At 38.4% G+C, this 27,033-nt stretch overlaps 1 protein-coding gene across 2 annotated transcripts; it reads left to right on the forward strand.

Moving 5' to 3' along the window:
* The first annotated feature begins 4,989 nt into the window (after positions 1-4,989).
* On the forward strand, positions 4,990-26,773 carry LOC139724793 (small glutamine-rich tetratricopeptide repeat-containing protein alpha-like). 2 transcript variants are annotated; one of them, XM_071635910.1, is made up of 11 exons: positions 4,990-5,041; positions 7,785-7,951; positions 10,615-10,736; positions 11,817-11,937; positions 13,323-13,527; positions 15,889-16,027; positions 16,682-16,789; positions 18,729-18,766; positions 20,458-20,538; positions 23,372-23,551; positions 24,789-26,773. In XM_071635910.1, the coding sequence occupies exons 2-10, from the start codon at positions 7,852-7,854 to the stop codon at positions 23,526-23,528; spliced, it is 1,071 nt and encodes a 356-aa protein (XP_071492011.1). In that variant the 5' UTR covers positions 4,990-5,041; positions 7,785-7,851; the 3' UTR covers positions 23,529-23,551; positions 24,789-26,773. The 2 variants fall into 2 exon arrangements, with proteins under 2 accessions (XP_071492011.1, XP_071492012.1); XM_071635911.1 differs by having other exon boundaries at positions 23,372-23,547.
* The last annotated feature ends 260 nt before the right edge of the window (positions 26,774-27,033 follow it).

Below are 27,033 nucleotides of genomic sequence, written 5' to 3' on the forward strand. Positions count from 1 at the left end.
AACCAAGCGTGGAAATAATTATCTTCTCCCGCAGCAGGGAAATTTTGCATTTTTTTATATAGCTAAAGTGACAGATCTGGACCCCATTTCATAAAAAGTTGGTATGATAGCAATTCTTGCTGGAATGACAGTTGTCATATTAACGACAAGAATCCAGCTTTCTGATTAGCTGTTGCTATTGGAAGTTGTCATTTCACCAGGAGTTGTCATCCTAACATCTTCTATGAAATGGGGCCCTGGTGCACGATTTCGGTGAAATATTCGGAAATCTGTCAATCTTAAAGTGCCGGGGGGGGGGGGCGATGTGGGAGAGGGTATCCCCTCCCATTGCCAGGGTGATTTTCAGAATTCAAAGTCAACAATCTGATGCACACTTTGGGCGAAATATTTGAACAGTAACAGGTTTTCTATCGGAAATTTATGGGAGGGGGTAAAAATTATGATTATGCAGTCCCATAACTATATGCGATGGAGAATAAAAGACTGGTGGTCTCCTCTTTTTTCTTCTTCTTGAAAAAAAGATGATGAAATTTTTGAGTTAATTGTTTTTACGCTCTCTAACAAAATTATAAAGATTGCCCTTTTGGTCCACAATAGTGTTTATCCCCTGAAATGTCATCTAATTCGGTAGGCCTGTCATCAACCAATAAAAATGACAATTTTCACATTTTGAAAGTAAGAACTCTTAACCCTAACTAGGCCGGGCTATTTAGGTGGATCATAGAGCCGGGGGGGGGGGGGGGGGGGCCTCCCAGGCCCTCCCCCTCCAGATCTCGGCCGTCGACCGCGCGATCGCGACGAAAATTGGCACACACATTGCCTATGATGTAATCTAAAGTACCACAAAGTTGAATTAAAAAAAAAAATCTTTTATGCTAAATTATGCTAATTTATGCATAATGACGCATAAAATCAGACAATTTGGTATAAATCACTAAATAAAGCTCAAAATTGGCACATTTTTTGTGTAAACATTCTTTTTAGAGTCCTGAGCAAATATAAGAGAAAAAAATTGTGCCATCAGAAAAAAATTCTTAAGTATTTTATTGTTTTTTGAATTTCTTATGTATTTCTTTGTTTTTTCGACTTTATGTTTTTCATTGTTTTTTCGATGAAACTTGTCCGCGACATTGTTCCGAACAAGAAAATATGTTATGAATTGATTTTAATCAATAAAACCAAAAAATAATCATGCTTTTATGAAATTTACCTGTAAGCACAGTTTGCATTGAAATTGTACACGAATTCACGTTTTTGAGCAATTTTTGGTCTGACATGCACGTACATATTTATGCGCAACTTCGGAACCGGGCGCCCGGGCATCGCAAATTTGGTGTCAAAAGATGCGTGAGACTCGAAAGAAAAAAGTCATGAAACGTCGCGGCGATAGCTTTTCGCGTAAGCGATACATCGCGCGGAAAGATTGAAAAAACATCTCCTTGCATCTTACGTTGATTGATGATAATATGACTTTTAATTAATGACCAATGTGTGTATTTACACCTATTTGAACTGTATGTCACTACTCTCCGTCTTTTACTTCTTTTCCTCTCTTCCTCCCTCCTCTTGTTTTTTGTTTCCCACCTCAGCCCTTCATTCATTTTGCAACACACTGTATATCACTTCCACTCATCTGCATGTAATATTTCTTTTTTGAGGGGACCTTGTTTAACAAGCTGTGCTTTCTCAAGGTCCCCCACGCAACATTCCATGTAAATATCAACCTCGTTCAATTTTTTTTAAAATTATACTAAGCAATGTACTTGTCCCCACAAGGGGTTTGTGACACATGAGAATGTTGTGTTAAAAATAAATCATATAGATGCCATTGATCTTTGCAATGGATCTATATGAAGAGTTTGTTTGCAAAAACCGATAAGTCCATTTTTGAAGATTTTGAAGTACGGTCTCTGTCATAAAGTACAAAACAATACCTTTTTTGATATATCGGTCACTATATGAAGGTACATTTTTTTAAGTTATGGTCAAAAGAAGCAAACATTTTCTTATTATTCTCTTTATTTTTCTAGACCTTTAATCGCAAATATCTCCATTTGGCAAATATGGACTTATCGGTTTTTGCAAACAAACTCTTCATAATGATGAAGGAGGTCTAGGCCTTATCAGGAGTCGCTATAAGATCTATGAATATAATTTTGTTGTCAGAAAATCATGCGTGCCCATGGCAGTGTATTATTATAAAAAAAAAGATATTGATAGCATTATTGTATGACCTCACAGACCTATAGCTTTCATGTTTAATATCTGGGACGGTATCTCCAATATGTCGACACTTGTCAGGAAAGCAACTCACCTGTATTAACACGGGAGAGGCATTATTACATTAATGAGCAGGGTTCGTTATTCCGAAGGTTCGGGTTAATCCGAAAACACCAGTCAAGTCAAGTTCAAGTTCATTTATTGTCTCTCTTCAAGATATATCAACAAAGAATACACATATTCTTGCAAAAGAAATCAATGCACAATACAGAAATTAAACAAAAATAAACAAGAATGTGGCAGAGTAGAGTTTGAGAGGAAAGAGAGACGATGCAGCCTTGGTTGAAGCAGAGCTTGTATTGTAAGGCTCCTCTGAAAAATAAGAGGTATATGATTTTAAATTAGTGGTTTAACTAAAAAACAAACCGAACATAGATAAATAGATAAAGAATACTGCTTATCATAGTACATAATCAGTTCAAATAGGCAACAGTATAAAATTGACTTAAATAAGCAATCTACACACTACAAACACTAGGCCCTACTCAGTAAAAAAAAATCGAGTGAAAATATTCACTCTTGAAGGAGTGCAAATACAAGAAAAGAGTGAATTTAGAGTGAAATTGGAGTGAATTTCGAGTGAAAACGTTCATTTTCACTCACTTTGGAGTGACCTCAGGGATCTCTCGAAAATGTTGGAGTGATCCCTGACGTCACTCTAAAACGATTGAAAATGAAAATTTTCACTCGAAATTTACTCCAATTTCACTCTAAATTCACTCTTTTTTGTATTCACTCCTTCAAGAGTGAAAAATTTCACTCGATTTTTTTTAGAGAGTATAGATCTGCTTAAACATAAAACATATACACTGTATATTTAAAAAAAAAAAGCAATACTAGTAGTATAAGAAAGCCTAAAAAGGAAAATATAGAAAGTGAAAAAAGAAGAGATGAAATAGAGATTACAAAGGAGTAAGACTTTAGACTAATGAAAATATTTACAGAGGTCATATCATGAGCATAAGAAATACTGTATAAGCATTATCCATCGTTTACATGCATGTACGTAGACTTTATAAATTTAAATATAAAGTTGAAGTCCTGCATAAGTGAAATCAGGAGAGGTTATTCAGGTTAAACATAAAAAAACAGTGAAAATATCATGACTCAACAAAATATTTATTCAAAAGACAATATTTTAGTTTACGTTTGAATGCTGACAGACTGCCTGCCTCTCTAAATACAGAATCAAGAGAATTCCAAAATTTTGGACCAGTGAAAATTAAAGAATAGAAGCAACCTTCGTTCTGACAGAAGGCAAATGGTAAGAAGATGCTTGTCTAATAGAATATCCATGAATTTGGTTGTTTTTCTTGAACATTGCACAAAGCGCCTTGGGAAGAAGGTCGGCATTTAACTCATACATTATAATGCCCATGTGATAGTTGTATAATTAAGGAGATTACTTTGATAAAGGAGGTTTTCATTATGTGCTGCATTTATTAATGATTCTACTCATTCTAATAACTCGCTTCTGAACCAAAAATATTTTTCTTGTCTCTGTTTTAAGTGGGTTTCCCCAGGCAAGAATGCCATAATTGAGATATGGGAGGATTAAAGTTGAATATACATTTTTAAAAATGCTTTTTGGAAGATAAAACTTCAATTTGTATATTACACTTGTATTTCTAGACAACAGCTTTAAAAGATTACGAATGTGCAATTTCCAACTAAGATAAATGAGGTTCATTTTTCCGAAGATTCGTTAATCCCATCAAGGCCGGCTCTACGTTTAAAAGTGAGGGGGCCCAGTTTATGGGAACAGCTACAGGGACCCCGATTCATTTCGAGGATGGGGGGGGGGGGGGGGGGGAAATACAGTTTGGATGACAGTTAGTTGTGTCCCGAAATCGGCTGACAAAAACATCTTCTGGTACAACTTCCGGGGTTTAAAAAAGGGGGAAAAAAGGCTTCGCACTTCAAATTAGATGACATTTCCCTACCAACATCGGCTGACAAGATTCACAATTTTTGATACCCCTCCTCTAAAACACCCAACATCGGCTGCTGACGAAACAAGAAAAAGTCAAACCCTATCCCACTGTACAGCAACGTTGGGCCTTGCTTACAGCTACCACTGAACTCTACGCTTGCTACACGTGTATTAATCATACCACTGTGAGTACGTCAACGTAGAGGGCGATATACTACTCATGTAGGATCACGTACAGTGTTGCCAGATGGTGATTTCGGGAACCAAAAAGGGTGAAATTTGGTGATTTTTGAAGTTGTTTGGTGACAAAATTTTAGCCTGGTAACCAAATCAAAATTTGGTGATTTTTGGTAACTTTTTGGTGATTTTTAGACCCATGAAAAATAATCACACTAATTGAAAAGGAAAATGCATTTTGCCCAAAGTTTTCCCCTCATTTCCTGCAGAAACATAACATGTGCCCCCCCCCCCTTTTTTTTTTTTTTTTTTGGTCACAGCGACACACACAAACACTCATAGTCAAATATCCATACACATCGTACACATTTTGCACTTAGTGTGTGTGACTACGGTGCGCCGAAAATTGCACCGAGACTGGCGCAGTGTTTGATAAAGGTTTATTGATATAATTTTGTCTTGAAATTGAAGCTTTACCTACGCTTTTCCAAATTTGGTGATTTTTGATGGCTTTTGGTGATTTTTTACAAGCCTTTTGGTGATTTTGCTCTGTTGGGACCTGGCAACGCTGATCACGTACAGTATCGCGTATACTGCTCAAGTCAAAGAGATCATTCTTTTTACCGGCAGCCTGGAAAATTTGACGAATTTGTAAGTGGCACATATTGTACTAATGTGGAATTATCATAGAATTGATGCCCTCTATGTATGCGTCGAAGGTCTGAGACTTTGATAATATATGTTGGCTATAGTAGTCGTTAGATGAGCTTTGGAACAATGAGTGGTAAGTCGTGTCACTGTAGGGTTAGTCTCGACGAGGCCTACTATAGCTAGGGCAGCTACAGGGGCCGTGGCCGTAGCTGCGCTGATGTCGCAGGCCGCAACGTCAGGCGTACATTTTGTCAGCGCAGGGCCCTCCCGCCTCCAAAAGCTGCTGAACTGCAATCATCAGAAAATATCACTCAACATCAGCAACCAACAGAAGAGAGATCAGAGAATAAGTACGATTTAGGCAAATTCTATAGCATGAAAGAAAAAGAATAATGAAAATACTGGTAGAACTATGCATAACCAACCGCCATGCCATCCATCTCATAGCAAAAAAGATGGGGAAAAAAGCAGAGCAAAATCGGATGACAGACATGCTGCATTGCTGGTCATAGCAATATGCATGCAACTTCAGTACATATAGAAATAAACAAGATGGATTTTTGCATGAGACGACCTCTCTAGATCTGTAGCATTGAGCTTTTAATATCACATGGTAAATTTTCATGAAGGTGCAAGGGCTTGCTCTGGCTTGCAAATACAGTGCATTTGACATGCTAGATTAGTATATTAGTAAATTATCTGTCTGTACACTTCAGGGTGCTGAATGAACGTGCTTTTATAACAAAATTTCATTATTTGACAAAGTACAAATTCAGGTCCTGGAATTATTAGGTCTAGATACATGCAGGATCTAGATTCTATTTTTTGATTGTTTGGTTTTAATGAAATTTTGATATTTATAATGAAAGAGAGGTGCTGGTCCTTAGGCCTGGTACAACAGTACAATTTCCAAATCAGGACAGTAGTACCATTAGTGTAAATTGTAGTTTGTGTATTGTTCTTTCTTGACTCTCTAAATCTGCTCAGTCATCCTCTCATTCATCATTCATAAGTGAATTTCTCTCGGCTTGCAGTGTCCAGATGGAATTAAAAGAGGAAAAAGATGAAATTGAAGAAGTTACTAGAATTTCCAGTTTGATTGCTGACTTGACTTTTTTAAGCAATCAGGATCTAGTAGCAATGGCATACTCGCATAGCATCTACAGCTGTAAGCATGCTCGGTTTACATTTTGTTATTGATTGAACAGCCTTTGATACAGAGGGCCCTGATTTGTGTATCTAAGTCTCATGTTATCCGTTGATATGCAAGTGAAATGCGGTATATCTTGCTGGACACATAATGCTAGAAAAAAAAAGGGATTAAATGTAGAGCTTGAAAATATGTCTTACTACATTTTGTGCTTCAAAATAATCCTCTCAGATTATGCTGGGATCAGGCATCTAACAAGAGAGTACTGTCATTAGAACTAGCAAACTCTAGAATAAAGTTATACTGACATGCTAGGGCTTACTTGAATCTTCAATGGGTGATTTCAAGTTCGGTGCTAGTGCTAGCTCCCAAATTACAGCGTTGAATTGAGCTCCAACACCGACGGTCAGATTAACGAGGCGATACCGATCAAAATTATCGATCACCAGCACTAGGTCACAGTTGTTGGAATCGCAGCACCGCGAGCTCTGCGGGAATTGCGCAACGAAAAAAGTGATGGCGTGTCATTACAGTCAAATCCTAAAAAATGTAGCTAAAATTGCTCAGTTTTAGACATATAGTGAGGAGGATGGATTAAAATGCCACAAATTTCATCACTTCTTTAAATCACAATTATCCTTATTTTGCTCTTAGGCTCAGATTTGTAGAGCCATGTCGAGAGTGTTCGTGTACGTTACGTGGGCGACCACTGCATTAGCATAGGCTTTGCACGTAAAACGTGCATCTATTACGGACGTGAATAAGAGTCTCGCACTGGCAACGCTAAAACCAGCACCGAACTTGAAATGACGAAAATGTTAATCCCTAGGGGCTAGTGTTGGTCAATGGCGAAAAAGCACGTAAATCGCTAGCACAAACGGCGTAGCTTGGTTCAGCAGATGACATTCAACACCGAGCCCAGCACCAGCAACCGGAAATACGTCATAATTTTGAGGTCAAATCCCAACACCGACGTGATTTCAAGTTCGGTTTTATCGCTGGTGCTAGTGCTGAGATAGCACTAGCACTAGCACTAGCACCGTACTTGAAATCACCCAATGTTTCTAAGCCACATTTACCAACCTTCAATAGTTTTGTCGGTAATTTTTATTCCCAGCAGCTAAGCGTAGATAACGTATGCTATATCCTGCAAATCAGGACATTTAAGATGGCTTCATATGTTCTTGACTTTGTAAACAAGAACCAAGGCAACAACATGAGAAACAACTATTGTCTGTAGACACTATCCTTACTTCCCTCGTGGAGCTGACATACAGTACATTATATTTCTTGTCACAGGAGGTGATTGCTTCCTGTGATTCTACTCTTATTTATATGAGTTGACTTGCAAAGTTCACAATATTTCAGAAGAACATCAATTGCAAAATATATGGCATATATGGTGTACACCATTCTGTTATAATGTGTTGTGGATATTGTTTCTTACATGCTGCTATGATTTATCTCGATATGTCTGTCGAATTGGATGATATTAAACTGTTTGCTGGCTTTATGTGCAGGGTAACTGAAATTTATTTCTGTTGAATGTCATGTCATAGCATAATTTTTCTCTGTTTTAATGATTTATAACAGTTGCTCAGAAAGGGAAGTTCACCAGTCGAGGATTGCGGAAAGAACGAACTAACTCAGTCCATCCAGGATGTCACAAGTGAATCGTCTTGTGTTTGCCATAGTGGAGTTTCTGGATCATCAGGTTCGCTCCAATGCAGTGTCAGGAGAAGCTCTCGAGAGCTTAGAAGGTAGACCTATGATTAGTGGAACATGTGTATTACATACCCTGCCCGTTTATCATTGTTTGTCACTATACCTTGCCAACTATTACAGTCTATATCTATACCCTGCCCATTTGCCCAAGGTTTCCTAATTACCCGATTCAGCTTCATGGGTCCCCTACCCACCCACTTTAACACTGTATTGTTACCCTTTATCCAGCTCATTCTTACCATACATTATTGTACTTACCTACACCACACCCACCTTCATAGCATTTTCCATACATCACAGCCTCTCTCCTAGAGCTCCTCCAATCCATATCCTCTATCATTCATGTTTCTATCTAGCCCTGTGTGCAGTCATGGTGTTTACCTACACCTTTCTCACTGTCACATTGTGTTTCTGCCATGCCCATTGCAGAGAATGACACAAAAATTTGGCTCGAAAAGGAAGTTATATTACCAAGAGAGTTTTGATATTCAAAAGTTAGACTTTGGTGAAAAAACAAACCTATCTTTGTTGAGTGCATTCAGTGTAATGGGATTACACTGGAGCAACATATGGTAAGTACAAAAAGAAGAAGAAGAAATAGAATCAAGATGAATTAACTGTATGTGAAATATCTCCTTTTATATAACACGTATTTAGAATGTAGCTATCCAATTGGTCGATTGCCCATCAAGTGACATTTTGTGAAAAGTTCCGTTGCACGCTCTGGCTGTATCAGCAGTGCAATTTTGTTTGACCAAAATGTTTTATTGCATGCGCTCTGATGTCACAATAAACAAACATGTGCCGCGCGCACTCAACAATTACAAGCGCGCTTACAAGAGCGTACTTTTGTCACTCATTTTTGTAAACAACTTCGTTTCGCATTGATTACTTATATGATTCGGCACGCCGTACACCGGGGTACCGTTGTAACCCGGGGTACCGTTGTAACCCGGGGTACCGCGTTGTATAGCGCCATCTCATGCCCATTGTTTATAATACGTATCCGAATTCAGATACGCCGATTCCGAATTCGGATACGGCAAAGTCGTCGCAATGAACTAGCACCATAGGTGTTTTTCGAAGTAATTTCTAGCACCGCACCGTTTTGTAAACATCATCTACCATAACTTTTATTTTCAGAAAAAAAAATAATCACCGAAAGCCCAGAAAATTCACCCCAAAATCGACTGTATTTCTTCAAAATTTGATCATGGGGGCTGCCATCTTTATAATCTTCTACGCGTGCGTGAATGGTCGATAATAAGAGATGAAATGCGAAAGAAAAAGGTTTAAATTAAATAATTGGAATTTATTTCTTAGATTAATAGAATACTTACGTGGATTTCTAATGTTATCATTAAAAATATTTAATTTAAATGATTTTCTTATTTCATTTTGTATTCATATTTGATATTCATAATTTTATTATTCATAATTTGATATATTTATTTCAATTGAAGAGCTGTGTTAAAGCATACATTCTTATTCATCCTGTTACTGAAACGTTACTGTGAAAGAAGTTTTTGAGAAAATTGTGTCATGCCAAATTTGTGAGATCATAATTGAAAGTGAAGAAATTTAGCCCACAATAACATTGCTTCGATTCAAATTCAATAAGAGCATTGTGTTTCTTTCTTGTATGTAAGATGTTTTATGCTCTCTTAATAAAAACACACTTGATCATTCATTCACTCAATGCAAGAACATTAATGAATCAAATTGACACTGTCTTGGATCATAAACAAAATTTACTTTCCAATCTCATTCAAATTCAACATAATTTAAAATCAGTACTAACAATAATATGTACAATAATATCAAACAATTAAGATTATAACAGAGCAGAAAATAATTATCAGTTGCATGCATTAATTGTTGCATAATCACAAATAAGAAAACATTTTTGTGCATAATAATACTAAAAAATATTTTGACAAAAAAAAAATAATTAATTCAACAAAATGGCGAATTTTCATTTGGTACCCCAGGGTACCAAATATTGCATCATATACGTACGTACACATGTACATACATGGTGACTGCGACTGTGAGGCTACTCATTCGTCTTTCACGGAAAATGGTTGCCATTTTTGTGCTACTGTAAAAGTGGTATCTTTCGCGTACAGAAACTTTCGCGGTTTCCATCGGTGCCGACTTTATCGCGTGTGTTTAAATTCGCGGTCGGTAATGATAGCGTTGTAACAAGCAACGAGTTCAAAACATTTTCGCGTGATGTTAAATTCGCGGTTCAACCTCAAAGCGCGAAAAGCGCGAAAATAAAACCACTGCGAAAGAAACCACTTTTACAGTAAATTCAAGAATCTGTGAGTACCAAATCTGTTGACGTTCAAGGTGTTGTGTAAAACAAATAGTGTATGGTCTTTACTCGTGCAATGGAACCAGATTTCGCACTCGGTGAAAGATGAGGCACACTATTCAACTCAACTTCGCCTCGTTGAATAGAGCGCCTCTATCTTTCACTTCGTGCGAAATCTTGTACCATTGCACTCGTGACCATTCACTATTTGTATATCATCTGTGGATCAGAAGACTACAATGAAAAAAGCATTGAATTAACTCAATCTGCCAGTCAGTATTACAATTGAAATGCATCAAGTTAATTTTCAAACACCAAGCTAAATATATTGAATAGACTTCTGGCCATCATGCACTCTTTTCCTTTTTCCCCGATTAGTTGGGCTGCAGTGCATTCAGACAGCATATGGCATCAACCTAGAAGATGACTTAATTGCTGGCCAGCTTCGAACTGACAGATCTCTTTTGGAAATATTCACAGGAGCTGTTGGAGAATCTCAGGTAAGTGCCATGTACAGACATGCGCTGAACTCTCTCAGTGGCTGTGTTCCTGAAGACGTTTTCATTTCTTGTAGGCTTGTGTATATCAATGAGTCATTCAGTTTCCAGGTTATGAGATGACATTGGGGTTGAGAACAAAGACCCCCCCCAAAAAAAAAAAAAAAAAAAAAAAAAAAAAAAAAAAAGCTATCTTGATTACTTTCTTTTCTGCCATTGCCATGGATAGAGTGGTCTCAAGACTGGGCAAATTTTGTCACCTTCTGTTTGGATGAAGTGATGTAGATGCGCTTAAATACACCCTGATATACAGATGATGAATGTTGTGGGAGAGAGCCTACAAAATATTCCATCTGAACAGTATTAAATGCTACATCTTCAGTTAACACTTGGGAAAGCATCCATTTCATTATTTTGCATTGAATTTCTGAATTTCTTGTGTATTTCTTTGTTTATGACTTTTGTTTTTCCTTTGTTTTTTCCAATGGAAATTGTCATGGATCACTTTTCTACTGTATTTAACATGAAATTAATCAATCAAAGTGATGAATAGTAAAAATTGTCAGGTTTCTATGAGTTTCATGGCAGAGCACTGTTTTCCAAAGGAAATGTAACACAAAATCACAAAATTGTGCCTGTTTTGGGGTGACATGCCTTTATAGAAATGGGCGTGACTTCATAATGGTACCCACGGACGTTGCCGATTTGGTTTCAAAAGTTGCGCGAGACTTTAAGAAAAAATCAAGAAGCCTCACGACGAGATCTTTTCGCGTTGCAGAATTATTGCGCGAAACGTTGGCCCTTTTGGGGTCAAGTCCCAAGGTTCTGAGGTAGGTTACTAATTGTGCCATTTCAGAGGTAAGTGCTTTCTTAACATTTGACCAGGACCTGTCAAGAGTACAAGAGGGAGAGGTTGTCTTGGTACTGTAGCTCTACTACAGTACCATAACAATGTTCTCTGGATGTCTGTGATGGGGGCCAGGACCAAGCCTTGCAGAATTATAACTGAATGCCTGAAAGTGACAGCCTGGTTTGCTCTAAAATAATGCAAAGGAATTTATTATATTCTTCTGCTACATACAGCCTGACGTGACACAGGGAAGCCGCCCATCTTCAGATGAGCCAGCGACTGGTGTTCCCCAGGGAGCTTGCGCAGAACCTCCACAAGCTGACAAGGATCTTGCCGAGAAACTAAAAAATGAAGGTAGAGTAATCATTGTACCCTTCGCTGCATTCCTTTAAAAGCTATTACTTATGAAATATTTTGAAGGTAATTTCCTGTCATAAATTTAGGTAGAAATGTGCAGATTATGACTGCTGACAGCACATGGCAGATAAAGATGAATCCCGTTATATAGCACAGCAGATATAAACATGCTGAGGCAGATCCTCTGTGCCCAGTTTTTGTGGAGCCCACCGGAGGTGAGGGGAGACTATTAGAGGTCTCGCCTGCGGCGTCTGTCCGTCCGTCGTCTGTCCGTAATCTTATAATGCTACAAAAACTTCAATTACTTTGTACTGAGTGCTTCAATGTCAATCAAACTTGGAATGAAGAGTGTTTATGCAAAGTTACACATGTTAACAAACAGGAAGGTCACCTTAAAGGACAAGTTCACCTTCATAAACATAAGGATTGAGAGAATGTAGCAATATTAGTAGAACACATCATTGAAAGTTTGAGGAAAATCAGACAATCCGTTCAAAAGTTATGAATTTTTGAAGTTTTTGTGCAGTACCCGCTGGATGAGAAGACTACTGCAGTGTATGAATAACTTAGATGTCACATGCGTACAACAATATAAGGAAAATATAAAGAGAATTTCACAAAATTCCATCTTTTGAAAAAAGTACACATTCCCCTGACTCGTTACCGACAAATGTTATGGGTAATATTAATCCCCCTGCCTTTAGAAAGAGGCAAGTCAAGTGCACTTTTATTATGCCCAAAAAGTGAAAATATGTTGAATTTTTTTTTACATTTTCTTTATACTGTTGTACGCATATGACTCACAAGCTGTAGTAGTCTCCTCATCCAGCGGTTCCAACACAAAAATTTAAAAAATTCCTAACTTTTGCATCGATTGTGCAGTTTTCCTCAAACTTTCACTGATGTGTTCTACTAATATTGTTGCATTTTCTCAATCCTTATGTTTATGAAGGTGAACTTGTCCTTTAAGGTCAAAGGTCACAGACGGGTCAACAAACTTTTAGGGGCCAATGTTAAGTTTTTACGTCGCGTTTCGATTATGGCTTAAAACTTTTGCTCGGTATGACTGTTTGCGACCAAACTTTGGTGGTTTGGGAGATGAAGATCTGAAGATCATTACAAAGTCAAAGGTCACAAATAGGGGTCAACAAACTTTTAGGGGCCAATGTTAAGTTACAAAGCTCTCGTTGTACTAACACTTTGCCTTGATTCCACTTTATAACAATCAAAGTTAGATTTTACAAATGTGTTGTGGTACATTTGTGGGCAAGACACATTTTGCCACTTGCCTTGTTGCAATTGCATGAGGCTTAGTATTCATCGTTTTGCCTTGTGCAATCAAGCAGCTTCCAGGTACTAGTTGTATCTCTGTTATTCCTCAGGAAATGAATTAATGAGGAAAGACCAATACAGTGAAGCCATGGAGTTGTACACCAAAGCTATCAACCTGAACCCACACAAAGCAGTCTATTACAGCAACCGTGCAGCAGCTTACAGCAAGCTGGAGAACCATGAGAAGGCCTTGGAAGATTGTCAGAAAGCTGTCAGCATAGACCCAACCTACAGCAAGGCATACGGCCGGATGGGGTAAGGGTTCTCAAGTCATTCGTGTCATCTTGTGTGATGAAAAACACAAACAGGTGGAAGAAACACAGATGAATGAACAGCAAAGGAAGTGAACAGTTGAAATAAATATTGCAACTTTCCTTTTTGTCTCGCCCACCGGAGGTGAAGGCGAGACTAAGGGATCCAAATGGCGTCCGTCCGTCGTCCGTCCGTCGTCCGTCCGTCGTCCGTCCGTCGTCCGTCCGTCGTCCGTCGTCCGTCCGTCGTCCGTCACAAATGTTAAAGTTTACCTGCAAGACTCTCTTATGATGCATAACTTGGCAACTGTTACAGCAATGGCAGCCACACTTGGGTGATAGAAGCACTAGGGGTATCTTCATGTTATGGTGTTGTCAGAGGTCATGTGATGATGTCAAAGGTCATTTGAGGTCATATATTAAAGAGTATGTGCAAGACTCTCTTTTCTACGTTAAAGTTTACCTGCAAGACTCTCTTTTGACAAATAACTTCACATAAGTTGCTTGGATTACAACCTAACTTGGGTCATAGATGCACTGGGGGTACCTTCATGTTATGGTGCCGTTGGAGGTCACCGGATAAGGTCAAAGGTCATTTGAGGTCATACGTTAAAGTTTACTTGCAAGACTCTCTTATCACATGTAACTCGACACATGTTGCTACAATGGCAATCAAACTTGGGTGATGGATGCACTGGGGGTACCTTCATGTTATGGTGCCGTTGGAGGTCACCGGATAAGGTCAAAGGTCATTTGAGGTCATACGTTAAAGTTTACTTGCAAGACTCTCTTATCACATGTAACTCGACACATGTTGCTACAATGGCAATCAAACTTGGGTGATGGATGCACTGGGGGTACCTTCATGTTATGGTGCCGTAAGAGGTCACATGATAAGGTCAAAGGTCATTTGAGGTCATACGTTAAAGTTTACTTGCAAGACTCTTATCACACGTAACTCAGCACATGTTGCTACAATGGCAATCAAACTTGGGTGATGGTAGATGTCTCTTGGGAAGTTGAAGGTAACCACAAGGTCAAAGGTTACAGACAGGGGTCAACGAACTTTTAGGGCCCAATGTTAAGTTTTTAGGGCGCATTTCGTTTATGGCTCATAACTTTTGATCCCTTTGTCCGTTTGTGACCAAACTTGGATGGAAGATGTCCCAAAGGTCACAGACAGGGGTCAACAAACTTTTAGGGCCCAATGTTATGTTTTTAGGGCACGTTTTGATTGTGGCTCATAACTTTTGATCCCTATGTCCGTTTGTGACCAAACTTGGACAGTAGATGTCCCTTGGGGAGTTAAAGGTTATCACAAGGTCAAAGGTCACAGAAAGGGGTCAATAAATTTTTAGGGCCCGATGTTAAGTTTTTATGGCGCGTTTCGATTACGGCTCATTACTTTTGATCCCTTTGTCCGTTTGTGACCAAACTTGGATGGTAAATGTCCCTTAGGGTGTTCAAGGTCACCACAAGGTCAAAGGTCATAAGCAGGTCAATTAACTTCTGGGAGTTATAAAAAATATTAATTCCTTGTGCGCGAATGGGCGAGACACAATTTGGCGATTGCCTTGTTGTGTGTAAGATATGCATTTAAAGCCTCCAGAGGATAGTATTCAATTTATTCATTTCACAGAAGCAATTTTAGACCAGTGATATGATGGACAGGCACTGGAAAAGAAAGAAAAAAACAACAACCAGAATTGTTAGAAATTTCCCCGGCGTACTTTCACTGACCTCCTGATCAGATCTTCAGACATTTTACCAGTGCATACTCCTTCATTGGTCAAACATTTACAACATATTTTGCAAATTGTCTTCAAGAAACATCACATACTCAGCTTCTTTGCTCATTTTATGTTTACTACTAGTGCAAAGCCAATTTTCACAATCATATTTTCATTCAACAGGTGTTGTCTGTCCCAGTTGGTCTTATTGAAATGTATCATATATGCGTCACTAATTCCATCGTTATAGATTCAATCAAGAGATTCAAGTCTCACTAATACACTCAAAAAGTGATAAAAGTAATGATAATTCATACCATCCAAGTTCCAAATTATGTCATGATTACCATTGCAGTGCATTCATTCAAGATGTTACATTACTTCTGACAGTGTGATTTTCATGCAGTCAACCCTATTCTAGCTGGATATTTGAGACCAAGTTTTGGCGGGGGGAGGGGGGTGTAATTAACCCTCCTTTAGATTTTTTTTTTAATGTGGTTAGTCGCAAACTTGAACCCTTACTTTGCCAGCCAACAAAGTAAGACTGCTTTTGATGGAAAGAACTTCATAAAAGGCTTTTGTGAGAGAAAGATAGCTGTATACTCATCTGGATGTATTTGCTATATGTTCTACAGGTTGGCATATTCCAGTATGAATGAATTTCAGAGGGCATGTGAGGCATATACACGAGCAGTAGATCTAGAGCCAGGAAATGCCACATATCAAACAAATTTGGAGATTGCAGAACAGAAGCTACGAGAAGCAAGTCTTGGGGTGAGTTGAGTTATCAATGTGCCTGTGATATTAAATCGATTTGCTAATCTGTGAATGTGACCCTGCATCATAAAACCAATGAACAGTTGGACTGTCTGATTTTACGTGAGGGATCAAATAGGTAAAAAGCGGTGATTGATCATCAAATTGCAAAACAAGTATGGATGTACTTTGATAAACTCTTGTGAAAGGATGCAGGAAGACATCAGCACAGTGAAATTCTCTTGTTAAGAATTGTCTGCTCCATGAAGATTTTGCCCACATTGTTTTTTTCTCTGCCAGATGTCATAAGACATATTATGTATATATTTGGTTAAAATGAGAAGGAAAGAAAGGATGAAGGACCAGATCAGAGTTCTGCTCATTTTCATGAGCAGAGTCATGCAGTGTATTTGTATGATGAATATTGCTGACTATTGAATTTTTCCGGAGGTTCGTGTCCCACAAAAATGCTGGCTTTCTTGATTGTCTTTGCTTCTCTATCCTATGATGCTTGCAGCAGAAGATTGCTTGTGACCAGTCTCAGTTTTCAGGAAAGTCTCCTGAGAGATGTGGACTACTGTATATATATTTGTACTAGAATCATTGTGAGCTGTTGTGAGATTCTTTGCCCCGCTAAGGGAGATGAGCTAACATGTTGCTTGTTTCTTACAGGGTGGGGTAGGAGGACCAGGAGGAGTGCCAAACGTGGGTGGAATGGGCCCCTCCTTGGGAGGGATGGATGTCTCACAGCTCCTCAACAATCCTGCAATCATGAATGCTGTAAGTGTGGAATTATAAATCAAATACTACACCCTGACTTATGCAATCTAAAGCAAATTAGATTACACCTGCCGTGCTGTGACCACTGCACACATACTTGTACATGTATAGCGTGCCTAATGTTGGTCTTTCTACAGGATTATAAGACCTTTCTTTTTCTATTGAAGAGTTTGTTTTACTATTCTAATAGTGTGAATAGATGGCAATTATTTTCAAGAGATAACAAAGGTATGCCAAATTATTACTAAATGGTAGCTTTAATCCTGCAAAAGCTAACTATTTTTGCAGAGGTGTAATTTTCGCAAATATTATGAATCACTACATGACCGCAAACTTGCGAAATGCAAAAATAGTGCCATCCGAATTTATGGATAGGCATTAGTGTACTTATGAAAGTCAAATCGTGAAAACAACATCTTGCGAAAAATGGCTGTGACCTCCTCATTCGTGAAGATATGTCCGCAAAATGACAGCTTTTGCAGCAAGTGATTTTTTACATATGCCTTGATATCTAGGTCATAGTCTTGTGTTTAAATCTTGCTCCATTTAATTCATTTTTGAAGAATACTGCCTAATTATATCATAGGTTAGAGTGTGGAGGGATGAATGTTTCTATTTTTGTAGAAAATGGACTTTACTCAAAGAAGCTTGTTAAAGAGTCTGTATGTCCATACTATGTGACTGTATTTCTACTCTCTGACTGGGGGCACTGTTGTATGAGACACCAAGCATGTTTTGAGTGTCCATGGCAATGGTTGAGAAGAAGCGCCAGGTTAGAAAGAACATGAATATTGATAGGAGAATGTAGGATGTGATTCTCATGTGGTTGGTTAAATAAACTTCATGTTATACGCATTCACTCCTGTAAGGTACAAAACAATCACACACTATGTAAACTGACTCATTGGTTTGTTTCCTTTTTCTAGGAAGGACTATATTACTGCACTTTCAGTACATAATGATTCATATTCTACAACATTTTACAATATAGAGTTCATTAACAGCAGGAGGAGACAAATGCAATAAAGTGCAGAAATAACAGTAACTCAAAACAAAAATATATATATAGACTTGAGTTGACATATAATATATGAATAGACTTGAGTTGATATATTATGTAAAAAGACTTGAGCTGAATATATGTAAATAGACTTCGATCTTGCATTATGTGGGAACTTGGGTATCACTAATGATAGCTGGAAAGTGCAGATGGGTACCACATGCCAGCATAGCTTGAAGGAATGGCCAGGCCTTATATAACATTCACGTCCAAGAGGGCTGTATGAATCATAAATGCTGTTTGAAGTTCTTAATTGTGGTGAAGTGCATGTGATGCTGGATTGTGCATGCATGTGCTAATGAGGATGCACTCGAGCATGCACTCGAGCATACACAATGAAGTGTAGCTTATAGCATTGTATGACCAGCATTATGCCCCCATTCCACAGAGACTTTTTGTCATTGGTCATTTGTTAGAAGCAGTTTTTGCTCTTGGCCACCCACCGGAGTGTACGTATCATATCGCAGTCTGAAGAATCCAACTTCTGTTGGTTGACTATCAGGTCAGTGTCAGACATGTTGCTCATGATCCTCATCAGATGATTATGCCTCATCAGATCACGTGTCACATATCTGACACTGACCTGATGGTCAACTACATCTTGTATGAAACACAAGTTGGATTCATTAGACTGTGATCTGTTACACTCCAGTCGGTGGCTGAATGCAAAAAAAAACTTTGCTTCCAACGAGTGACCGATGAGAAAAAAAAAATCTCTGGAGTGGGGATACTAGAGGGGTACTTTGATGGCAGCTGTGGTTGGCGTTATTACAGAGAAATGGATGAAACAATATTTCATGTGCTATGTTACAATGCATGATGCATCGAAGGAATGGAATGCAATGGCAACATTCTCTTTGTACCTTGTACACTTCACAGGCAACTCAGTTTCTTCAGAACCCTCAAATGCAGCAAATGTGAGTATCGCATTTTGCACCAAAGTGCACTTAATTTTATGCAAGTTGATATTAAAGGAGATGTTCAACATACAGTATTTACTGTGTCTGCAGTGATGAGGGAAATCTCATGGTGTATGGTTTGATCTGAAGAACTAGGAAAGAGCCAAAAGTAACATAATTTTTTTTCCAGTCTCCTTTCTGGAAAAATAAAATAGATACAATTATTAAAGAATGACAGGAAATGTTGACATGTTTCTTGGGATGATGTTGGAATATTGCCTAAAGGCTCATAATGTTTGTGTGGTGTAGGATAATCACAGTCAGTTGTCTGTAGGGTTTATTATAATCACATGGTCTAATACCAAGAACATACCGTCATGTCTATAGGTGTAATGCAGTCAGGTTTTACAGGTACCTTGTCTTTGACGAGTTCTTTTCACTGCATGTATTTAAAAATGTAATTAATCTTATCCGTATTGATGCATAGTGTACAGAGCTTCATCAGTTTGTTTTCATATTAGCGAGCTACAGACAGTCTTACTCACCACTTGTGTATCCGTCTGAATGTATGCATATACATAATACAGGTGACTGCCATTATAATAAAGTCCTTGAGACTGGCAGTTTCCTTGTTTTATATCAAAATGTCATTACAACTGTGCTCATTGTGATGGGAGTACCCTTATACATGTATGTACCTCATAATGTAAAAACTCGCAGTCGTTAAATGTATTTACTGAACTTACTGAAATGCTGCACAGCCATCTTGGTAGTGTAACAAAGTAGACTGTATTGCGACATGTTGGTCACCTATTGAGCAGTGCCAAGTTCAGTGAGAGACCAGGGTCCTAGGAGCACATGTCACCTGACAATCATCAATAACATGTTTGTCAGTATACAAATGACGCACAGGTCTGAGTGCGTCAGTCGGAATTGTGTGCATAAGGTAACTATGGAATGCTTAACCCACGAGGCGAAGCCGAGTGGGTTTAGGCTAAATTCCATAGTTACCGCATGCACACTATATTCCGACTGACGCACGAAAAGACATGTGCGTCATCTGATTTATAGAATGGGTAATTTTCTCGTGTGATGTGCGCGTGTACATTTCTCCTTTCAGTACAGCACTCCACAATCGTGAATTTAACCACTTGCAAAGTCTTCAGGAAGTCCCCATTCACGAAAATTTAGACTCGCTAAAAATATATGGCGTATATACAGTACTTTTGTATGAAGTGACACTGCAGTCCAATACCAGACTCAGAATATGTGGGGTTTGGGTCAAAGGTTAGTCCACTGGATTCTAGCTGGACCTTTAATTCTTAGTGTGCCGTACGGCTTTATCTCAGGTGGAATGCCAAATGAGACTGTCTTTCTTTCACACACTTTGAGTCATCATCCTTTTATGTGTGTAAGAAGCATTTTCACTACATCTTTGATTCATCTTCGTAGAGGGTGTAGCGTTCTTCTAAGCATCCATTTATCATATGTAGAGTGCAGCCATTTCAGTTGATGGTGTTAGTGAGAAGTGTGTATGCACTCAGGTAAATGTTACATGCAGTATGTTTGGGGGCGAGAAGAGAGCAAGTAGTATCTTATTCTTTTTACTTTTCATACGCAGCAGGCAGTCTTATTACCATTCATGTCTGTGTATACAGAGCATTGGATGTAAGAAGGTTTATCTTGTCTCTGATGTGGTCTGTTTACAGGATGCAGTCATTTATGGGTCAAGCAATGCAGTCTGGAGGCCAATCAGACCAACCATCCAGTATGGCTAACCTCCTCTCAGTGTAAGACTTGCTTTCATCATATTTATATCATTCTACCTCACCTTGAGTCATGTGACCACAGAGTCATTGTTTTTGCACCTGTCTCCTTTCTTACCATGAACGTCTATCCCCTGGCCCTGTGAGAGTTTGGAAAACCTGTATCAAATTACTTGCCAGCATTTTGGCACATTTTTCAACGTGACATGAATTGTTAAGTTTGAATATGTTTTAAGTTTAACTTGGGGTTTGATGGAATTAATGATAATAAGGAATGGCAGTTCATTTGTGCAAACTTAACTGAAGACTTGATGCTTACACAGTTTGATATTTTGATTTAAAATCTAGATTTGATCATGTCTAGGGTCGGAGGTTGCATATGTGTAGAGGCTGTAGGTCACATTCAGACATTAAATGTTAGATGCATATATCTACACAACAACAACAACAACAACAACAAACCTTTTAAGGCCGAGCTCCCTTGACATAATCATTATATTTCTTTTAATTTGCCTTGAATATAAGTTTTACATTTTGCAACAGAAGAGAATAATCCTCTATTTACAAGATCTATAGATCTTAATGTAATAGGCCCTAGCTATTTTGTGTGACCTTAAAGGGATCATATTCTTTTGTTTGAGACCTAACTTAGGGTTTCTGACATTTTTTGGTGAGATAATGAGAAACCTCTTATGACATGTGGAAGAACATCTAATTCCAAGAGGAATCCAATGTTTATTTGATGAATATTGGTTTTGAAATGGCTTAGATATCCAAAACAGAGTTATGCTAATAAAAGGAGGGACCCACCCTTTCTTACAATTACTTTGTTTTACATTGTTTCTGGGTGTCTCAGCTATTCCAAAACCGATTTCCATCAAATAAACTTTGAAATCTTCTTAGACTGGTATGCTCTATACCATTTCATAGGTGGTTTCTTGATATTTTGCAAAAAAAAAGTTAAAAGCCCAATCCTCCCCATCCTCAAATATAAGCACATCAATAGTACATTAATTAATTCAATACAACTGCATTTATGTATTTTGTGATTTCAATGAATTTCAAAATTTAATTTAATTCTATTTTAATTCTATTTTGGAAGTTTTTAAAATGCAAAATACTGAAAACTTTTTGCAGTACTTATGTGCAAGTAGGTTCAGCAGAACATAAAAACACTGTTCTACACTATGCCTTTAAAGTATGGTGAACAAGACATTAAAATCAAGAAAATCATTTAAAAGAAGGTGTCAAAGCAGAGGGAAATGTCTCCTAAAACAGATTTTTATTGTGACTTATTAAATGATATTTGTGCCACTGAGAAATCTCGAGTTCAAACTGACTGATTTACTTCGCCGATTTTCGCTCCGTCTTTTTCAAGCCCTAAAATGTGACGTCATGAAATGAACAAAACCCTTTACGAATACAGCGGGACATCGAGGCCGCCATTCATAAAGCGCATATTTCTTGGTGAGCGGATGCAATATCTGGCCTGTCTTAAGTCGCATCTGCTTTCTCGGCTGAGACATTAAAACGTCCAATTTTTACCTTATATTGTGCGGAAAGACTTTGAGTTTGACATCGAGAGTGAATTGAGTGATGACAGTGACAATGACACTGATAATGACAGTGGCAAAGTCGGGGTGGTAGAAGAAGCGAGGGAAAGGCGATGGATATGGAAGGCCGTTGCGCACATAATTCGTTGGGGCATACGTATGGAAACGGGCATACGTATGCAACTGCCTTTACCAAACGTTTGCTAATTGATCAATCAACGAGTGTTGTTTGGCAAACGTTTGTGCGGTGTTTAGCAAACGTTTGCATGTTATCTATTATATGTATGCCCCATTCCATACGTATGTTAATTTACTGCGCATATGTATGCAGTTGATCGACCAATCAGGTACTTCGTTTAATATGCATTTGTATATGTGTGTATATTGTGTGCACGGTAGGTACTCACGCCCGATCTGAGCACAGGGTACCTTGTTAGTTCCTCAGCTGGAACATGGTTAAATCTGCCTTCTTCAGTGAGCTGAAGATTTTTTTTGGAAACTTTTGCACTTACCGCAGTTCTTTTCCACTTGAGTTTTGTTGGCCATATTGAGCTGATCTGAGCAGTACTGAGCCGTACTGAGGTGATCAGCTGGTTCTAACAGCTAACTGGTTGCCTTGAAAATCAATTTACTGGCATTCTGCGCATACGTATAAAAACGGCATCCGTTTGCTAACAAAAAAACTTGCAAACGTATGCTATGACACCGTGCAAACGTTTGCCAAACAACACTCGCTGATTGGTCAATTAGCAAATGTTTGCTAAAGGCAATTGCATACGTATGCCCGTTTCCATACTTATGCCCCAAACGAATTATGTCCGCAACGGCCTTCCATAGACGGAGCCCACTGTGTGGATGGAGTGCGTAGCACAGCGCATCAGCGCAGGGCTGATTCGTTCATTTCGTGACGTCATAATTTCACTGTCAGATCGGGATCAGGTGGTCTAAAAAGGGTCTCAAAACACCATCTCTCCATCGTTCTAGAGACGTTTTTACCTTCTGAAAGTTGATTATTCATATTCCTAGAGACTTAAGGTTTCAAGAAATGTATAAATCACCTTGTTTATGAATATTGTCCTTTTTTTTCTCGTTCACCATACTTAAGATTGTTGATATCAGGGGAGAGTGGTGAAGTTGCACTGTATAGAAAGCCATTTTTGTGTCTTTGCTCCCTTAGTTAAATATGAAGTAGCACAAGGTCGTTGATCTATTGCTTGTCATGTTGTCCATTTGTCTTATGTTAATGTATTCTTTTTACTGTAAGGGGATCTAATGGAGTACTGTCTCCCATATCTTCCCAACAGAGGACAGCAAATAGCTTCTCAGATGCAGGCTACAAACCCAGAGTTGGTCGAGCAAGTTCGCCAGATGAGGAATCGTGGGAATGACCCGAATGCTTCAAATAACAACCAGGATGGGTCTACAGGTGGGAACCAGGATGGGTCGTCACCTTCACAATGAGACTGATGCCAAGAGATCAGTAGGTATGAAAGAAGCTGTGGTTGCTTGTCATCTATCCATAGGTATGATTGCTTGTTGTCTGACTCGAGGTACATTTATATGATTGCATGCTATCTGGCTGTACAGTCTCTGTAGGTGTGATTGCTTATCCAACTGTTGGTATGATTGCTTGTTGTTAAGTTATAGCTATGAAAGCTTGTCTGACTGCAAGTGTAGTCTGCTGTAAGTATGGTTGCTTGTCCAACTGAAGGTATTTTTGCTTGTCTGAGTAGGCCTATAGGTATGATTGAGGCTTGATGTGTGACTGTTTGTATGATTGCTTGTTGTGTAGTTGTGATTGCTCATCTGACTGGGGATGATTACTTGATGTCTGACTGCAATTATGATTGCTTGCCTGACTGAAGGTGTGATTGCTTGCTATCTGATTAGGTGTGATTGTCCAACTGTAGCTATGATTTCTTGTTTTCTGACTGTAGGTAAAATTGCTTGTCTGACTTTAGGTATGATTACTTCTCTACATGTAGCTGTGATTGCATGTTGTCTGACTGAATGTGTGATTGATTGTTGCTTGGTTGTGTTCGTGATTGCTTGCTATGTGGCTATAGGATTGATGGCTGGTTGCCTGGCTATAATTTGATTGACTGTTGTCTGGCTGTAGGTATGACTGCTTGTTACATTGGCATGGGTTTTCAGTCTTTTCATAAATCTAACTTTGAAATATCATGGGTAGTTCATGAAGTCAGGGACACGTTTTAACATGCAAATAATCGGACTGCCTGTGTTGGAAGCTTGACGCTTAGGGCCACTCTGACACATGAGATTCCTGTATGATTAAGACAGCTGGAAGACAGGTCGATGAGATGATTTTTTCTCTCTCACTATTTGAATTCAATCTTTGATTGTTTTCCTGAATTTCAATTTTTGTACCTTTCTATTACCAGAATATGTGCAAGTTTGTGTGTGTCAACAATTTGTAACTAATACACATCATATCGTAATAATGACTAGATACATTCATATGTCCATTTTAAACTACCCTGATACAGTAATGGTTTGTAAGTGTATACAGGGATATAGCATTATGTTCTTTGTGGTTACCATGAAAGGCAGTGCTTTCTAAATCTACCCTCTCAAAAATAAATTAAGGACAGTCTCTGAATTGTAAGACAAGTCTGTTGCATTTTTTGCTCTGAGAGTGACAATACCTTGATATGAATGTGAAAGAGCACTATCTCATTATTATCTTTCTAAATTGTGCAGACTATCTTTGTGGCTCTTGAGTAACAACAGCCAGAGACTTCTATTTCCATCAAGATCACAGTCCACTGCGCCTTCTCCAGCAAGTATTATGATGACATGGGGAAAACCATGGCATGCCCTGGATGTGCTCCCTAAGTCTTGGTGAATAACATGTATATGCCTGCAAAGTTTAAAGTAAGTGTTATAGAGTACACAGTGATTACTCTGGTGTTGTTAACTGCATAATATAAGATATAATTGTTCAGATGCCACTGAAATCAGAGTATGTGAAATAGTTATGAGGAAATGGCACAGACAAAGGAGTTTTCGGTTCTGCCCCACATGGTACTGGAAGCATTATGTTTTGGGGTTGTCCGTCCACGAGTTTCAGGAAAGGAGCATAAGGCCTTGTGGTACAAGGCCCAGGTATGCTATTTGAGGTGTGCATGCTCCAGTTTCGTGTATATGTTTTAGGCCAAATCTGTTGAGGCCAAAGATCACTGAATTTTGGTCAAAATTACATTTTGCAGTAGCATCACATAGTACAGCAATGTCTAGTGGTAATCATAGTAGGACAGGTATAGATAAATGAATATACATAGAAATTCCTTCAAATGATAGTGGTAAAAGGTAGAAGGTTAAGGTCAAAGGACACTATTTTTTAAAGTCATCTCTAGTCAGTGCTTCAACTAAGATCGTCCAGTTGATATGCTAGTACACAGGGTTGAAATGAATTGACAAGTATTTGCATGAACATAATAGTGATGGATCACAAGTCAAAGTCAAAGAAATCATCCATTGAAAATGTCATTCTCCAGCTATGATTTTAGACAGTCATCCAGTATCAACAATATCTGGCAAGAAGGATAGACATGAATAAGCAATCTGTTGACTGAAGTGACAAGATGAGATCAGAGGTCAAAGGTTAAATGTCATCAAACTGTGGCTGCAATGTCATTTTCTGGTCATAAATTCCACTTGTGGGTCCAATAATGATAATGGATACATATAGATTAAAAAAAAAAATCCCTTGACTAGAGAAGGCTGAACATCTTGTTTACAAACAATATAGATTTTCAGGTACCTGGCCCAGGTATGCTATATGAGGTGTAGATAATACCAGACAAGGTCGAAGGTCAAGAGAAACTGATTTTTCTTTCTTTTTTTCTTTTTTCTTTTTTTTTTGCTAAAATTTCATTAAAGAATATCAAGGTGAGTTTGGGAGGAAGAGTGAGCATAAGAAGAGGGTTATTTCCATGAAGTATTAGTGCTGTAAACCCAAAGGCCACTGTACTTTTGCCAGAGGAAAAAAATAGTTCAATTCATTAATTCAGTTATGAGTTTCCATGAGGTTAGTCAGTGGACACTGTAGAAGTGAATTGAAAATTACTAATGCTTGAATGTAAACGGGGTGACAGGTAAAGATCAAATGTCACTTTAAATTTGTTGAAAATGCCTTTTCTAAGCTATAGCTTTAGCTAAGAATATTCATTGGTGATATTTTTGAAGAGCGATAGAAATAACACAAATGATTATTAAGGCGACAAAAAGTCAAAATGTAAACAAGGGCCATGTCCTGATGGTAAATATAATGATTGCCTGAGAAGTTGAGGCATACCTGTTGACTGTGTCACAACTGTTTAACTGCTCCATTTTTGTCATGCATTTCCCACCAATAAATAGGGGATATGATTGCAAGTCTGGAGCTCTGTAATTATGTTTCGTAAGTTGAACATCTTTTCTTATTGTTGAATGGATTTTCCTCCTAGTTTCAAGTCTCAAGATTGTAACTACAATATCCAAGTTGCAGGTTATTTTACAAGCTTTGTTAAACTTACAGCTTTGGTATAAATGTGAGGAAGAAAAAAAGATTTTGAGGAGTGCAAATCAATAGAAGAGCTCTCACAGTATTTTCCAAAAACAGTATGCATTTCAAATAATCTATGGTAGTGTGTGGCTTGAATACTGTGAAACACGATATATTCTTGGCATGAAAATTTCGTGAATGGGAGCTGATGGCCTTTCTGGCAGCATGAAATTTTCACAACTTGCCACTGACATCCAATGCATATTGTGCAGGCAAGAACTTTCGCCTGCATTTTAATTTCGCGAATGTTGCCGCTTGCGATATTCGCAAAATTAAAATGCACGTGAACATTCCTCATTTTACAGTACCAGACTGTGAAAGAAAAGTGTGTCTGGCTGCTTATTCAAGCATGTGGCTGTCAGGTTGCAGGAAAATGAAATAAGGCATGATGCTGAACGA

The sequence above is a fragment of the Diadema antillarum genome, unplaced genomic scaffold (assembly GCF_040938485.1).
Source record: "Diadema antillarum isolate AM-2024a unplaced genomic scaffold, OU_Dant_1.0 scf00000230, whole genome shotgun sequence".
Taxonomy (NCBI): Eukaryota; Metazoa; Echinodermata; class Echinoidea; order Diadematoida; family Diadematidae; genus Diadema; species Diadema antillarum.

Bases quoted from the DNA above. Each gene is read 5' to 3' on its own strand.
- LOC139724793 (XM_071635910.1), top strand. From the start codon at position 7,852: ATGTCACAAGTGAATCGTCTTGTGTTTGCCATAGTGGAGTTTCTGGAT. The intron at 7,952-10,614 runs GTAGACCTATGA...TTCCCCGATTAG, and splicing joins AGCTCTCGAGAGCTTAGAAG to TTGGGCTGCAGTGCATTCAG. The intron at 10,737-11,816 runs GTAAGTGCCATG...TGCTACATACAG, and splicing joins GAGCTGTTGGAGAATCTCAG to CCTGACGTGACACAGGGAAG.